The 16,397-nt window shown below is 67.6% G+C and overlaps 1 protein-coding gene across 1 annotated transcript; it reads right to left on the reverse strand.

Moving 5' to 3' along the window:
* Positions 1 to 1,592: 1,592 nt before the first annotated feature.
* Positions 1,593 to 14,920, reverse strand: RGL3 (ral guanine nucleotide dissociation stimulator like 3). Its single transcript, XM_078849524.1, is given in 18 exon segments — positions 1,593 to 2,999; positions 3,001 to 3,214; positions 3,533 to 3,647; positions 3,837 to 3,998; positions 4,289 to 4,433; positions 5,125 to 5,214; positions 5,730 to 5,851; positions 6,771 to 6,803; positions 7,091 to 7,177; positions 8,328 to 8,412; positions 9,182 to 9,285; positions 9,510 to 9,725; positions 10,004 to 10,134; positions 11,031 to 11,227; positions 12,008 to 12,219; positions 13,251 to 13,358; positions 14,728 to 14,838; positions 14,840 to 14,920. Coding segments are annotated over 18 exon segments (2,430 nt in total). The 3' UTR covers positions 1,593 to 2,782.
* Between the last annotated feature and the right edge of the window lie 1,477 nt (positions 14,921 to 16,397).

Here is a 16,397-nt window from a genome sequence, read left to right on the forward strand (position 1 = left end):
CGGCCGGGGTGTGATGGGCTCTGGGCCGGGAGAGGATCCCGGGGGGACGGGTCCCCATGGGAAGACAGAGCCCCCGGCCCCAGTGGGCATTGAATAAACTGGGGGTCATGCACCCGGGAGCACCCGCGTCCAGCCGCAATTCATAGCTGATGGACCCGGCCCCATGCAGCCGGGCACCCCCCAGCGAGGGGCAGGGAGCCTGGCCTGGCACCAGGGAGGCACCATGGGCCCCAGATACCAACCTGGAGGAACCCATGGCATGGCCCTGCGCCAGCCAGCTGCAGAACCCGTCTGCCCTCCACCTGATCTATCGTCCCTCCCCACAGGCACCCACCCACCCCCATGCCCTCCCCATCCCTTCCCACCCCCCACCCGCCCCTTGCCCCCTCAATCCATCCCTTCCCACCCATCCCCTTTCCCCCTCTATCCATCCCTTCCCCCCCCACCCGCCCCTTGCCCCCTATCCATCCCTTCCCACCTCTCACCCTTCCCCTTGCCCCTCTCTATCCATCCCTACCCGCCCCATGCCCCCTCTATCCATCCCTTCCCACCTCCCACCCTTCCCCTTGCCCCCCTCTATCCATCCCTTCCCCCCCACCACTGGCCCCATGCCCCCTATCCATCCCTTCCCACCTCTCACCCTTCCCCTTGCCCCCCTCTATTCATCCCTACCCGCCCCATGCCCCCTCTATCTATCCCTTCCCACCTCCCACCCACCTGCCCCCATGCCCCTCTCTATCCGCTGCTGGCAGAGCTGGGGCAGGGCTGTGACGGGCAGGAAGCAGGGGGTGGCTGCCAGACCCTGGGGATCTCTCTGGGGCTCAGGCTCCCAGCCGGGGTCCGTTGCCCCCTCCCACCCCGGAGTCCTCCTTCCCCCCACAGTGGCCTGGGGGCGAGCGTCTCGCTGCCCTTGTGGCCCTGGGCACGCAGCTCCCAGCGTCAGCCGTAGAGAGGGGGACGTGGGACCCCAGGAGCCAACCCCTCCTCTCTCCCCATCCCCCCAAGGTCCAATCCTGATTCAGTTCCAGGCCCCAGCCTGAGGGTGGGGGGTGACTGAGGGCCCAATTCTGGAGCGGGGGCCGGGGTGGTACATCCACCAAGGGCCCAATCCTAGGCTGGGGGTGGGGTTGCAGACACCCTGATCCTGGGGTTGCAAAGGGCTGAAGTGGGGACTCCCCACACCTACACACAAAGCTGCGGAGGGGAATGAGACCCCCAACGCTCCCTCCCTGCCCCCTCCTGGCAGCCCCCCCGCCCCTGCCCCCACCCACCCAGAGTGAGGTTCATCTCCCCAGCATTGTCACGGCAACCAGTGGGTGAGGCTGAAAAAGCAGCAGCACCCCCAACATGCATCAGCCTAGAGCCCCACCAATTCCCCACCCAGGGCCCCCCAAGGCAGCCAGGGGCAGGGGCCCCTGGAGGGGGGGATCAACCAGCTGCAAAAAATGAAGGGGCAATGGGGCGGGGGGAGGGAATTTCAATCTTCTGGGGCTGCTGGGAAAATCGCTTGCCCCCCATCTCCACCCCCTACTAACACCAGCTTGCCCCAGATACCCCCAGGGTGTGGGGCAGAACAGACCATCAGACCATGGTTTGCTCTACTCAGAGGGATTTATTGGAAGAAGGGCCCGCAGGGGCCGGAACATCCAGGATTCAGAGCCCCCCCTCGGCTGATTGCTGGGGAGCAGCGAGAGAGGGGAACCCCCAGCACAGATCCCACCCCTTGGCGGGGACCTCTCCCAGGAGCGCTGGCCCCATCCAGGTCCCCGTGGATCGCCTGCCCCCCAAACCCCTCTTCCCAGGAGCAGGGCAGCTGGGGTGTGATGAAGTGGGACTGTTCTTAATGGTTCTTCTGAATAGTGTGGGGGTGCCTCAGTTTCCCCTATGCAGTTCTTAAGTATCTAGGGGGTGGGGTAAGGGTGTATGATCATTGCAGAGCCCTAGAGGGCAGGTGTGTACAGGGGTCTGGACACAGACAATGGCCGACACCCTGTTTCCTGGCCACTGATGGCCTGGGCCTTCCCCCCTGCAAGGTGAGAGCTAAAGGGTTGGAGAACAAAGGGATCCGGTGACCTCCTGGCCCGGGAAAGGGACAAAGCCCAGAGGAGGAGGGGCTGGAGAGAGTTTCAGTTTGGGGTTGGCTGGGACATGGAGTGAAGGGCAGACATGGCTGTCTGGCTCACTGCCCCCCAAAATGGACCCAGCTGAGGGGTCCTGTTCTCTGCACCTGCAAGCTCTGTTTTAGACCATGTTCCTGTCGTCTAATAAACCTTCTGTTTTACTGGCTGGCTGAGAGTCCCGTCTGACTGCGGAGTTGGGGGGCAGGACCCTCTGGCTTCCCCAGGACCCTGCCTGGGTGGACTCGCTGGGGGAAGCGCAGGGAGGGGCAGAGGAGGCTGAATGCTCTGAGGTCAGACCCAGGACGGTGGAAGCCGGGTGAGCTGTGTGTCCTGCAGACAGGCTGCTCCCAGAAAGGAGACTTCCCCAGAGTCCTGCCTGGCTTCAGAGGGAGCAGTTCCAGAGCATCGCCCGGGGACTTCGTGACACGGGGGAAGCCCAGCCCTCAGCACAGCCGATCCTCGCGTCTCCGGTGCCCCACGGCATGCTTGGTGCTCCTGGCTGCTGGGCGGGACGGGGGGGCAGGCTGGGGGGTGCCCATACCCAGGGACTGACTGGGGGGGAGTTGGGAGAGCCCAGCTGAGGGTTGTTTCCCTGTCATCCTTTCCCTGCTGGCATGGGGGGGGATAGTATAGATCCCCAGAGTCTTGGTGACCCCTATGGGTCAAGACAATGGGGGGCCCAGTGCACAGCAGCCTGGGGAGGGGCCAACAGGGGGCGCAGGGAGGAGCGGGATGTGCAGCCAGTCAGGGGGTGGGGGAGCTGGGGAACGAAGTAGGGGGCTCTGGGGGTGGAGATCAGGGGGGAGGCTGCTGGGGGGAGGTGCTAGGATGGGGGGGGCTGGGGGCAGGGAGTGAGGAGAGCAGGGAGCGTGGGGGGGTGGCCGGGCTGCGGGGTGCAGGGAGTAAAAGGGGCTCTAGGGGGGAGGGGAGTGGGGGCTCCGTGGTTAGGGCAGGGCTGTGGGGGAGGGGAGTGGGGGCTCTGTGGGCAGGGTGCAGGCGGGGGCTGGGGGGGCCTTTCCGGCGCAGGACGAAGTTGAAGTCGGCAGCTGGATTCATGGCGTAGAAGGCGTTGGCCCCATCGGGGATCAGCAGCTCTGGGGGGGGGCACAATGATACTGGAGACCCCCCCAGCTGGTCCCCTTCTCCAGGAACACCCCCTGCTCCCCCCCGCAAGGTCCCCCCACCTGGTCCTCTGCTCCAGCAATACCCCCTGCCCCTCCCCAACACCACCTTCCCCCCATGACCTCATCCTCCCCCCCCACGTGCTTCCCCCACCTGGTCCTCTTCTCCAGAAACACCCCCTGCCCCTCCCCCCACACTCAGCATGCTCTCCCCCCACCTGTGACACCTCCCCACCCCCCATGCTCCCCCACCCTGCCCTCTGCTCCCCATCCCAGCCGTGCCCCCCTCACCTCGGCCGCCCCCCAGCAGCTGCAGGAGCTGGAAGTCTCCAGGCTGGGTCCCTTCCAGGCTGTGTTTCTGAAGGGCACGCAGCACCACGGCTGGGGTCTTGTCCTGGCTGGTCAGCTGGGGGGCAGCGGGGGGCACAGGATCAGCGTGGGGGGCAGAGACGGGCACGGGGGGGGGTGGAGGACAGGCTGGGGGAGGGGGCGGCACATGCAGGGGTGGGGAGGAGGGCAGAGACGGGGTGGGGCCCAAAGGGGCGGGGCCAGGCCCCAGCCCCGCCCAGAGGCAGGACCCCCAGCCCCCCCTCACCAGGATGCTCTTATAGAGGTTGCCGTGGGCGTTCTCCATGCTGACCCGCACGATGCACGAGTCTGCCCCCTGCTGGTTGTAGAGGGGCGAGCAGGGGCGGCGGGCGAGGGGGGAGGACGGCTCCTCGGGGGGGCAGGTGCTCAATGGCAGCTCCAGCAGGCTCTGTGCCAGGGTGGGGGGAGAAACAGGAGCTGGTGAGCGAGCAGGGATAGAACCCAGGAGTCCAGGCTCCCAGCCCCGCCCTCCCCCCAGCTCTAACCACTGCACCCCACTCCCCTCCCAGAGCTGGAGAGAGAACCCAGGAGTCCTGGCTCCCAATCCCCCCTCCCCCTGCTCTAACCCCGGGAGCCCAGCGGGCACTGGCCTTTGCACTGGGATAGCCCATCCCCAGCTACCCCCAGTCAGGTCTGAGCCACCCCAGCACACACACACCCCCCGGCACCCCACAGTACCTTGCAGAGGGCCCCCCCCATCTCTGGGGAGCAGGGGGCACTGGGCCCCTCATCGGCTTCGCAGCTGCTGCCGGTGCCCGAGAGCGAGATACTGCCCTTTGCAGAGGGCAGCCGGGGGGACAGGGCCTCGGACCCCAGCAGGAGCCTGAGGGGAGACGGGGGTGAATGAGCAAGAAAGGGGAGAAGGGCTGGGGGGGCTCGAAAGGAGAACCTGCCCCCCAGACATCCCCATCCCCCTCCAGATGCCAATTCCACCCCCACAGAGCAAGACGCCCCCCAACGCCCACCTCCTCCCCCGAATACCCACGGACCCCCTGCCCCTCCCCCATCCCTTGACTGAATGTGGGAATTCTGGTAATAATTTTATGACCACGAGGTGTGCCTCAGTTTCCCCACTGATTCTGCCTGACCAGCCACTAGTGCCAAGGGACTGACCCCCAGAGGAGAGGGGAGTGAGGCCTGGCCAAGAGCTGCCCCCTGGCACGCCCAGGAGCCGAGCAGGATCAACCCCTCTGAACAGGGGATGCAGGATGCCGACGGGAACCCCCATGGGAAACTGAGGCAGGCTGGTCAGGGGCAGGAGGGTGACCAGCCCATGGCCCCCATGCCAGGGCCATCCCCACACCTCCCGAGCAGGGCTCCTGGCTCCCCTCGCTCAGGTTGGGGTGGGGGGGGCTGCTCACAGGGAGACGGACGTTTGGACACAGACAGACTCCCCCGCTGGGATCGTCCCATCCGGCCTTTCGCGGAGCCCAGGCCAGCTCCGGAGCTGCCCGCCCGGCTGCAGCTTGGGGGCTCCCCGCGGCGGGGGCCCCGGGGGGCCGGGGGCCACTTACGAGCTGAAGCGTTTGCTGAGGCTGCGTTTCACGCGGGGTGAGCTGGGGCAGGAGTCGGCCGGGGGCTCGATGAGCCGGGAGACCCGGTAGCTGGGGGGGAGCGGATTTGGGGGGTTAGTGCGTGTCCGTTCTGCCCCCCCCCCGCTGCTACTGCGCTCCGTCCGCCATTGAGGGGGACACTCCAGGCAGCTCCCCAGGTGAAACCCGCTCCCCCGCCTCGCGCTGCCCCCCGGCTTCCCTCCTACCCCCCCTCCCAGCCACCTCCCCCACCTCCGTACTGCCCCCCAGCCTCCCTCCTGCCCCCTCTCACTGCCCCCTCCCTGGCCTCCCTGCTGCTCCCCGGCCTCCCTCCTGCCCCCCCTCACTGCCCCCTCCCTCGCCTCCGTACTGCCCCCACCCCGGCCTCCCTGCTGCCCCCCTGCCTCTCTCTGCCCCGCTCCCTGCTGGCCCCCGGCCTCTCTCCTGTCCCCCCCTGCCCGCCCCCTCCCCACAGGCCCCCTTCCGGCCCCTTCCCTGCCCGCCCACTGCACTCCCTGCTCCCTGACCACCTCCCTCCTATCCCCGCCTTGCTCCCCCCGAGACCCCCTCCCCACCCCCCGTGGTACCTCTGCTCCTCGGAGAGCCGGGCGTGGCGCTGAAAGGTGGCCAGCACGGGGGGGTTGGGGCGCAGGGCGTAGCCCCCACACGACGCCTGCAGCTGCCGGATCCGCAGCAGGATCTCTGCCTCCTGGGCCCGGACATGGGGTGAGACTGGGTTCGGGGCTCCCTCTCTCCCAGCTCCCGTCCCCCACTCCGGCCAGCCTCCTGCCCCCCCCAGCTCCTGTCCCCCTCTCTGCCCAGCTTTCCGTCCCCCCCAGCTCCCATCCCCCTCTCCACCCAGCCTCTCACCCCCCCAGCTCCCATCCCCCTCTCCACCCAGCCTCCTGCCCCCCCAGCTCCCGTCCCCCCCTCCGCCCAGCCTCCTGCCCCCCCAGCTCCCGTCCCCCTCTCTGCCCAGCTTTCCGTCTCCCCCAGCTCCCATCCCCCTCTCCACCCAGCCTCTCGCCCCCCCAGCTCCCATCCCCCTCTCCACCCAGCCTCCTGCCCCCCCAGCTCCCATCCCCCTCTCCACCCAGCCTCTCACCCCCCCAGCTCCCATCCCCCTCTCCACCTAGCCTCCTGCCCCCCCAGCTCCTGTTCCCTACTGCCCCCCAGCCACCCCCCCATCCCCCGTCCTCCTCAGCTCCCATCCGCACCATCTGCCCAGCCTTCCGTCCCCCCAGCTCCCGTCCCTCCCAGCCTCCTGTCCCCATCCCCCTCAGCCTCCCATCCATTCCCCGTGCCCCCCCGGCACTCGTCCCGCCACTGCCAGCCTCCTGTCCTCCATCCCCCGCAGCTCCCATCCCCCCATCTGCCCAGCCTCCTGCCCCCCAGCTCCCGGCCCTCATCACCCCCCCAGCCTCTTATCCACCCCTCCAGCTTCCTGTCCCCCAGCTCCCCCCCAAGCTCCCATCCCCTGACCCTCCCCACAGCCTCCCACCAATGAATCAGAGATCCCAGGAGTCCTGACTCCCAGCCCCCCCGCCCCTTGACCACTAGACCCCACTCCCCTCTGCTCTCCCGGCCAGCTCCCCCGCCCCCCCCCCCCCCCCCACACACACACTCACCTTCCTCCTCTTTTCAAAGTTGATGAGCCCACCCTGGGGGGGAATCAGAGAGAGAACATGAGGGCGGTTGGGGCCCCCCCAGTGTTCACATTAGGTGGTTACCCCAGGAAGGGGCTGGCACTCAAGGGGGGCTGACGAACAATGGGGGTGGGGTGAGATGAGATATGTCCCGGCCCCCGGGGGCAGGATGTGCAGAAGAGCCTCTGGGGGTCTCAGGGGAACAGGCAGCTTGGCCCAAGGGGCCCCTGAGCCGGGCGCTGCGGGGGGGGGGCACAGCAATGGTGTGAGCCTGGGGAGACCCCCCCCGACCCCCGACTCACCTCCAGGAAATCCGGCAGCGCCGTGTCCAGCATCACCAGATCCGTCAAGAAGGTGCCGAGGTACGGAACGGTGGCCGGGGGGGGCGCCTGGAGGGGGGAGGTGTGATGAAGTGGGACTCTTCTTAATGTTTCCTCTGAATAGTATGGGGGTGCCTCAGTTTCCCCTAGGCAGTTCTTAAGTATCTAGGTGGTGGGGTAAGGGTGTATGATCATTGCAGAGCCCTAGAGGGCAGGTGTGTGCAGGAGTCTGGACACAGACAATGGCCGACACCCTGTTTCCTGGCAACTGATGGCCTGGGCCCTTCCCCCCTGCAAGGTGAGAGCTAAAGGGTTGGAGAACAAAGGAATCAGGTGACCACCTGGCCCGGGAAAGGAACAAAGCCCAGGGGAGGAGGGGCTGGAGGGCGTTTCAGTTTGGGGCTGGCTGGGACATGGAGTGAAGGGCAGATGTGGTTGTCTGGCTCACTGCCCCCCAAAATGGACCCAGCTGAGGGGTCCTGTTCTCTGCACCTGCAAGCTCTGTTTTAGACCATGTCCCTGTCGTCTAATAAACCTTCTGTTTTACTGGCTGGCTGAGAGTCCCGTCTGATTGTGGAGCTGGGGGGCAGGACCCTCTGGCTTCCCCAGGAGCCCCACCTGAGTGGACTCGCTGGGGGGAAGCGCACGGAGGGGCAGAGGATGCTGAATGCTCCGAGGTCAGACCCAGGAAGGTGGAAGCCGGGGGAGCTGTGTGTCCTGCAGACAGGCTGCTCACAGAGAGGAGACTTCCCCAGAGTCCTGCCTGGCTTCATGGGGAGCAGTTCCAGAGCATCGCCCAGGGACTCCGTGACAGGAGGATCCGGGTCACCCACCGGTTCTGCCAGCGCCCCTCACTCCCAACCAGCAGCCCCCTGCTAGCCCAGCCCTGGGCTCCCCTCCCCCAGCCCAGGGAGTCACTCGCTGAGTCGCTTTGCGGGCTCCGTCGGGGGCACCCCAGGCAGCGTCTCCCTGGGCAGGGGCCCAGCGGAAAGAAACCTTTGACGGGCGCCGCCGGTACACGGAGCAAAATCCCACTGCCGGGGGCACGGTGACCCCCACCCCGCCCCCTGCCCAGCTTCCTGCCCCCTGCAGCACGACATCCCCTGGCAAGCCCCCACCTTTCACCAACCCCCCCCCCGCAGCACAGCACCCCCTGCCGAGCCCCCTACCCTGCTCCCTGGGGTGCAGCACCCCACAGCATGGCCCCCATGCCAGGTACCTGCAGCAGGATTTCCCGGCAGCTCAGGTGGTTCTTGTCATCGGAGAAGATCTGCGAGAGCTTCCGGAAGACGCCCATGGTGTCCCTGGGGGGAACCGAGGCAGAGCTCTCTCCATGCATGCACCCCCGATCCCCATCGGCCCCAGCACCCCCGATCCCCTGCCCCACTGCCCCTGGTCCCCGGCCCATCGATCCCCGGCCCCATCGGCCCCGGCACCCCTGATCCCCGGCCCCATCAGCCCAGGCACCCCCAATCCTCAGCCCCCGATCCCTGCCCCCACCCACCCTGGCACCCCTGATCCCCACCCCCATCTGCCCCAGCACCCCTGATCCTCACCCCCAATCCCCACCCATCCCCGGCACCTCCAATCCTCAACCCCCAATCCCAGCACCCACCAATCCCTGGTCCCTGCATCGTCCTGACACTATCCCCACCCCAGCACCCCTAATCCTCTCACCCCCCCAATCCCTCGCCCACCCGCTGAACCCCATCCTGGCAGCCTCCCCAGCATGCCCTGACCCCCGCCCATAGCACCCCCCAGGGTCACCAGGACCCTCTGGACCCCACTCCCCACCGTGAGCCCCAACCCAACAGCATTGGCTCTTGGGGACAAGTCCCACACTCTGGAAGGCAGGACTTCCTGGATTAGCCCTGGCCATCCCAGCCGCGCCTTTGGGGGACGCTGGTCAAAGCCACGCCTTTGGGGGACGCTGGTTTGGTTTGCATGGAGCCAAACTCACCCCCTAGCTCTCCCCACCAAGCCGAAGGGGGGCAGGCCATGAGAGCTGGACAGCCCCCGCCCCCTGCGCTTGTCTCCCGCCCCCTCCATTCAGCCCCCCCCCCCCCCTCTCACCGGCTGACGGCAGCCCAGGTCCTCTTGAGCCGGTGCACAGGGCTGGACTGCAGGGCGGAGATCACGGCTCGCAGGGAGGAGAAGTTACGCAGAAAGTAGCAGTGCTGGGCGGGAGGGGAGTCAGTGGGATCCAGCTGCCCCCCCCGATCTGCCCCCCAACCCCCCAGGCCGGCACACATCCAGTTACTACTGGACTCCCTCCCCCAGCCCCTGCTGGCCTGGATTCCCCCCAACCTCCCATAAGTGCCCCTCACCTTCCCCCGCACCCCACTGGGCCCGCACAGCCCCGCCTCCAACCCCCACCCCCTCAGCTGTCCTCTGCCCCCACCTGGGCGATGGTGACCCACTTCTCCAGCAGCCAGGCTCTCTGCGGCGCACGGAGCTGCACGTCACCCAGCACCGAGGCGACGACGCAGCCGGTGACAGCGTTGAACTGGGCCACGGTGGCGCGGACGCTGGGCGCAGCCCCCTCGCCGGCCTTGCGGTCCCGCTGCGACCACACACAGCCCAGGCAGTGGAAGGGCCGCACCTGCATGAACAGCTCCTGGGGAGGGGGGAGAGGGAGCGGGGAAGGGCCCGTGCTCTGTCCTGGCTCCCAGCACCCCCCTGCTCTAACCACTAGACCCCACTCCCCTCCCAGAGCTGGGGAGAGAACCCAGGAGTCCTGGTTCCCAGCCTCTCCCTGCTCTAAGCCCTAGACCCCACTCCCCGCCCAGAGCTGGGGAGAGAACCCAGGAGTTCTGCCCCTCGGGGCCCCTGCTCTAACCCCTAGGCTATGCTCTCTTGGGAGCTCTGGCCCCCCTCCCCCAGCCCCCCACTTACTATGTCCATTAGCGTGAGCTGCTCGGCCACCTCCTCCACACTGAACGACAGGAGATCAGGGGGCTCCCTGCAGCCCTCTGGCCCCCCCTTGCCCCCCAGCGCCAGCGGACCAGCCCCAGGGGATTCACAGCCTGCAGGGGAGACAGCGCCGGGCATCAGACCAGCCGGCTGCACAGGGGCCTGCAAGGGGGACAGGCACTCAGGGGTCTCAGCCAAGAGATGAGTGGAGGAGGGGATAAGATGGACAGACAGACGAGGGGCTGCAGCCAGAGGACAGGTGGTGGTGGAGGAAGAGCCAGGAGGGGGACAGGTGCTGGGGGGTTGTAACCAGGGGACAGGCAGAGGTGGGGGTTGTAACCAGGGGACAGCTGGAGGAGGGAGTAACAGGGGCAGGCAGAGGTGTGGGGGAGTGGGAACAGGTGGAGTCAGGGGACAGGCAGAGGCAACAGGGGCAGGGGACAGGCCAAGGCAGGGGTTGTAGCCAGGGAGTGACAGGCGGAGGCAGGGACTGTAGCCAGGGAACAGGTGGAGGCATGGGACAGGCAGAAGCGGGGTTGTAACCAGGGAACAGCTGGAAGTGGGAGTAACAGGGGCAGGCAGAGTTGAGGGTAGTGAGAACACGTGGAGGCAGGGGACAGGCGGAAGTGGGGGTTGTAGCCGGGGGCAGGTGGAGGCAGAGGACAAGCCGAGGCGGGGGTTGTAGCCAGGGGACAGGCGGAGGCCGAGGACAGGCAGAGGCGGGGGTTGTAGCCAGGGGACAGGTGGAGTCGGGGGTTGTAGCCAGGGGACAGGCAGAGGCAGGGGACAGGCAGAGGTGGGGGTTGTAGCCAGGGGGTGACAGGCGGAGACAGGGACTGTAGCGAGGGAACAGGTGGAGGCACGGGACAGGCAGAGGTGGGGTTGTAGCCAGGTTCAGGCCAAGGCGGGGGTTATAGCCAGGGGACAGGCGGAGGCCGAGGACAGGCAGAGGCGGGGGTTGTAGCCAGGGGACAGGCGGAGTCGGGGGTTGTAGTCTGGAGTCTCTTACCCTCAGGCTCCACCTGTTCATCTCCTGGCTCCTCCTGAAAGCCCTGCAGTAGCCCTTCGGCCCGCGCACACCCCTCCGAGCCCGGGGCTGCCTGGCGCAGATAGCCATGGAGCTGGCGCAGGCTGGGGTGCTGGGGGGGCTCCCGGAAATCCTCGGGGTGATCACGCAGCCAGAGCTCCAGCACCTGCAGCACAGACCTGGGGGGAAGGGGGGGGACAGTCCTGACAAAAGGAGGCCCCTCCCCTCTGGATCTGGGGGCATCCCTGGTCTGAGACCCCCCAACCCAAAGCAGCCCCCTTCCCTGGCCCGGGTGGGTGAGGGCCCCCACCACGAGGACCAGACTGCAGGGTTCTCGCCTCCCAGCATGCCCAGAGACCAGCCCCCAGGACTCACCTGTCAGGGTGGGGGGATCCTAGTGCTCCCATCAGGGATAGGGGAATCCCAGCACACGTACCCCAAGGCTTACCTGTCAGGGGTGGGGGGAGCCGAGTGATCACCTGTCAGGGTGAGGGGATCCCAGCGCCACCCCGGGCTCACCTGTCGGGGTCGGGGGATCCCAGCACACCCCCCCCAGCTCACCTGTCGGGGTCGGGGGATCCCAGCACCACCCCGGGCTCACCTGTCGGGGTGGGGGGATCCCAGCACCCCCTGGGCTCACCTGTCGGGGTGGGGGGATCCCAGCACCCCCTGGGCTCACCTGTCGGGGTCGGGGGATCCCAGCACCGCCCCGGGCTCACCTGTCGGGGTGGGGGGATCCCAGCACCCCCTGGGCTCACCTGTCGGGGTGGGGGGATCCCAGCACCCCCTGGGCTCACCTGTCGGGGTCGGGGGATCCCAGCACCGCCCCGGGCTCACCTGTCGGGGTGGGGGGATCCCAGCACCCCCTGGGCTCACCTGTCGGGGTCGGGGGATCCCAGCACCGCCCCGGGCTCACCTGTCGGGGTGGGGGGATCCCAGCACACACACCCCCAGCTCACCTGTCGGGGCCCAATGGCAGCAGCAGCTCCAGCACGCGGCTGGGAGTGGCAAAGGCGCGGTAGGTGGCCAGGAAGCTGGGGAGGTAGCCAGGGTCGCCCTCTGCGTAGGCAGAGACCAGGCCTCTCACCAGCTGGGGCAAGGTCCCGGCACGCAGCCGGCGCAGCTTGCAGGTGCGGTACTGGACGAAGGGGCAGGGGGGGCCAACTCCAGCCTGCGGGGGGGGGGCAGGGAGAGAGGGATGGGCAGAGAGAGGGATGGATGGAGTGTGAGAAATAGATTGGATGGAGTGAGAGGGAGGAGTGAAGGAGATAGATAGATAGATAGATAGATAGATAGATAGATAGATAGATAGATAGATAGATAGAGGGGGTGGGGGGATAGACAGGTATGGAGAGATCGAGACAGATGGAATAGAAGGAATAATTACATCACCCCAGCCTCTTTCCCTCCTTCAGGATCCCAAAAGGCTCCACTGGCCTGAGATGCAGCCCACTCTGGGGTGGAGCACAGGGGCTGTTTATACAGGGAACCCTCGCTTGGCGCTGAGATGCAGCCCCCTCTTGGCTGGGATGTGGGGGGCTGTTTATACAGGGACCCTGCACTTGGCGCTGAGATGCAGCCGCCTCTGGGGTGGAGCACAGGGGCTGTTTATACAGGGAACCCTCGCTTGGCGCTGAGATGCAGCCCCCTCTTGGCTGGGATGTGGGGGGCTGTTTATACAGGGACCCCGCACTCGGCGCTGAGATGCAGCCGCCTCTGGGGTGGAGCACAGGGGCTGTTTATACAGGGAACCCTCGCTTGGCGCTGAGATGCAGCCCCCTCTTGGCTGGGATGTGGGGGGCTGTTTATACAGGGACCCCGCACTCGGCGCTGAGATGCAGCCGCCTCTGGGGTGGAGCACAGGGGCTGTTTATACAGGGAACCCTCGCTTGGCGCTGAGATGCAGCCCCCTCTTGGCTGGGATGTGGGGGGCTGTTTATTCAGGGACCCCGCACTCGGCGCTGAGATGCAGCCGCCTCTGGGGTGGAGCACAGGGGCTGTTTATAATCAAGCTGCGCACTCGCTCCCAGAGAAAATGTAGGTGAGAAAATGACCCAGTATCATGGCCCAGCGCCCCCTGCTGGGCCTCCCGCCCCCTGCAGCACCAGGGTTAAGCTCTGGGATCCCCCATGCAGGTGCTGACTGGGTCCAGCCCCACTTGGCATAGGCAAGCTGGCAGGCCCCTGGCAGAGCCCCCCCTACCAGCAGGCAGGGTCCCCCGTTGGCCGCAGGGTCCGCCCTCACCCGCTGCAGGGTGATGCTGTAGATGGCCCCGTCTTCCACCTCTTCACCCCACTGCTGGAGGGGCTCCTGCGGGGGAGAATAGACCAGGCCGTGGGCCCAGCCAGCCCCCGACACACACAGAGATGGGAGATGTGGCTGAGGTGCTGGGAATCAGGACACCTGGGTTCTGCCCCAGTTCTGGGAGGACAGTGGGATCTAGTGGTTAGAGCAGAGTGGGGGGGCTCGGAGCCAGGACTCCTGGATTCTCTCCCCGGCTCTGCCACAGATGTGATATGTGATCCTGGGTGAATCCCTTTCACCTCTTGGTGCCTCAGTTTCCCCCACATATGATACACCTATCAGAGGAGCCCTGTCCCTGAAACCTGGGGATGCAAATGCAACTTCTAAAGGTTTCCCCTGGGGGGGGTTAGGATTAAGGGGTCCCCTCACCCTACCCCCAGTACAGCCATCAGGCTCGGGTGCTGGCAGCTCTGGGGCTGAAGGACCGTGGTACAGTATCGCTCCCTGCCTGCAGGCAGCCCCCGGCACTCCACCTGACCCCCCAGCACCCCCTACAGGGGGTGCTGAATCCACATCCCTACGGGACGGATGGAGAAACTGAGGCACAATGCAGCTTTGGAATAGACTAAACTCCGGAGTTTGGACTCCCAGACCCCTGCTGAAGGGGGGAGGAGCAGGGGCCACCCATTGTACAACCCCCCACCCCGCACCGGAGTGGGGGGAGAAGTGGGAGTGGCACGAGGGGGGCAGAGTGCTCTGGGGCTCCTGCTGCCCTGAACAACCCCCATCCGCCCCCCCCTCATTTCCACCCGCGGCTCCAGGAGCCAGAGCGGAGCCGCCCAACCGGTCCAGCAAGGTCAGCCTCCCCCCGCGCCACAAGGGGCCCTGCTGCCCCTGCCCCCCTCCCTCCGCCCTGCCCCCCACCTCAGCGGGCGCAAGTCGCGTTCTCCCCCCTCAGCTCGGGGAGGTGGGGCTGGTGTCCGGCACCCTGATCCCCGTGGGACGCGGCCACCTGGGAGGGGGGTGAGGTCTCCAGTCCCCCCGAGCCGCCCGCCCCCCATGTCCGTTCGGTGCCCCGCGTTCGCAGGGAGCTGTGGGGGGTCTCAGCCCAGGCCCTAGCAGGGCAGGCGCCCCCCGGGCACCCAGCGCCCCTTCCCACCCCCCCGGGCACCCAGCGCCCCTTACCCCCTCCGGGCAGCCATGTGCCCCCCTTCCCACCGGCCCCTGGGTACCTAACGCCCCCCGGGCACCCAACGGCCCCCCTTTCCACCACCCCCGGGGCACCCAGCGCCTCTTACCCCTCCCGGGCACCAAGCGCCCCCTTCCTACCCCCCCGGGCACCCAGCGCCTCCCGCTCAGTCGAGGGACCGACCCCCAGGGCTGATGTCTCTGCTCTGTGCTGGGCGGGGGGTTCGAGTCCCCGGCGCGGCGTTACCATGGGGCGCTCCAGGGCCCGATCGCGGCGTCCGCCCTTGACTCGGCGGCGCCGGGAAGGTCTCTCGGCTGCAGCCCCGGGCGGGAGGGGCTGGGCCACGGAGGGAGGGGGGGGTAGCGCAGCCTGGGCACAAGGGGCCCCTCCCCCAAACCAAGGGGGGGCGGGAGAGCGACGCAGGGAGCGCCTGGGACATAGAGTCCCGGCCCCTGAGACCCAACCACCCCCGTGGGGGAGACGGGGGGCTTGGAAGCGGTGCTGTGGGAGTTGCTCCGCCTCTCGCTGCAGCCCCCCAGGGGCTGTGGGGTGCCCAGTGCAGGCTCAGCCCCCTGGAGCGAGAGGGGGGCCAGGAGTGGGGCAGCCAGGGGGACCTGAGAGCTGGGGCCGGCCCAGCCAGGAAGGAGGACAGGGTTAGGGTAAAGCCTAGTAGCTGGAGCGGGGTGGGAGGGGAGCCAGGACTCCTGGGTTCTCTCCCTGGTTGCAGCAGGGCCTGGGGCAGGACACGGGCAGGTCCCCACCCCAGCAGAACTCTCTGGTGCACCTGAAACGCCACTGGCCCCGTCTCTCCACCCCCTCCGACCCCAGGCAGGGGGAGCCGGGTGGGCAGCAGGGGGCTGTGGGTTGGGACTGAGGGGCACCGGCGGGGCTGTGGGGCAGGGGAATGGGCCACAGGGGGCGGGGTAGGAGGGGGCTGTGGGTTGGGACTGAGGGGCACCGGCGGGGCTGTGGGGCAGGGGAATGGGCCACAGGGGGCGGGGTAGGAGGGGGCTGTGGGTTGGGACTGAGGGGCACCGGCGGGGCTGTGGGGCAGGGGAATGGGCCACAGGGGACGGGGTAGGAGGGGGCTGTGGGTTGGGACTGAGGGGCACAGGCGAGGCTGTGGGGCAGGGGAATGGGCCCCAGGGGGCGGGGTAGGAGGGGGCTGTGGGTTGGGACTGAGGGGCACCGGCGGGGCTGTAACGTCGGGGGGGGGGGTCCAGAGTTGCGATTGACACTGGACAGTTAGGGGGAGCGGCTGAGTTTCTGGTGTTTCAGTGTCCCGGGAGCAGGTGCCCCCCAGGGGTCACAGCTCTGGCAATCCGGGCTGGGGGGCAGGAAAGTTGCCAGGGCCGAGGTGTGGCAGGAGGGGGCCGTGTCCCCGTGGGCCCCGCCCCCCAGTGCCGCTCACTGTCCAGGGGGGAGCCACTCCCGTGGGCCACTGGCACAGCTGATCCCCCTCGCCAGCCTCTCCTGAGGGGCACTGGGATGATTTTGGGGTACGGCTACTGGAGGGGGACGTCCCATTCCAGCCTGGCTTCCCCTCTCTGTCTGGGGCAGCCCCTGTTTGGCACCCCTTGCTGGAGAGCCCTCGCCGCCCTCTGTGCCCCCAAAAGCGCTGCACCGGGGTCAGTATCATGCTGGCCATAGGACAATCCCTGCCCCCCGGCAGCTGGAGGACGCAGCCTTGGCAATGGCCCCGCTCCCAGGGCCACTCGCCCAGCAGCACGGAGCGGGTGGCAGATCCGCCTCCAAGAGGAGTGGTTACAAGCCCCCCTTTCTGATGAGGGGAAACTGAGGCACAAGATTGCAAAGGGTGTCGGCGGTAGCTGAGTGGGGTTTGGCAGCTAGGAAGGCTGGCTCTCTGGGATCAGAGTCTGGGGCCAGGATGTGGGGGGACGGAGATTCTGGCTCCT

The sequence above is a fragment of the Lepidochelys kempii genome, chromosome 20, assembly GCF_965140285.1.
Source record: "Lepidochelys kempii isolate rLepKem1 chromosome 20, rLepKem1.hap1, whole genome shotgun sequence".
Taxonomy (NCBI): Eukaryota; Metazoa; Chordata; order Testudines; family Cheloniidae; genus Lepidochelys; species Lepidochelys kempii.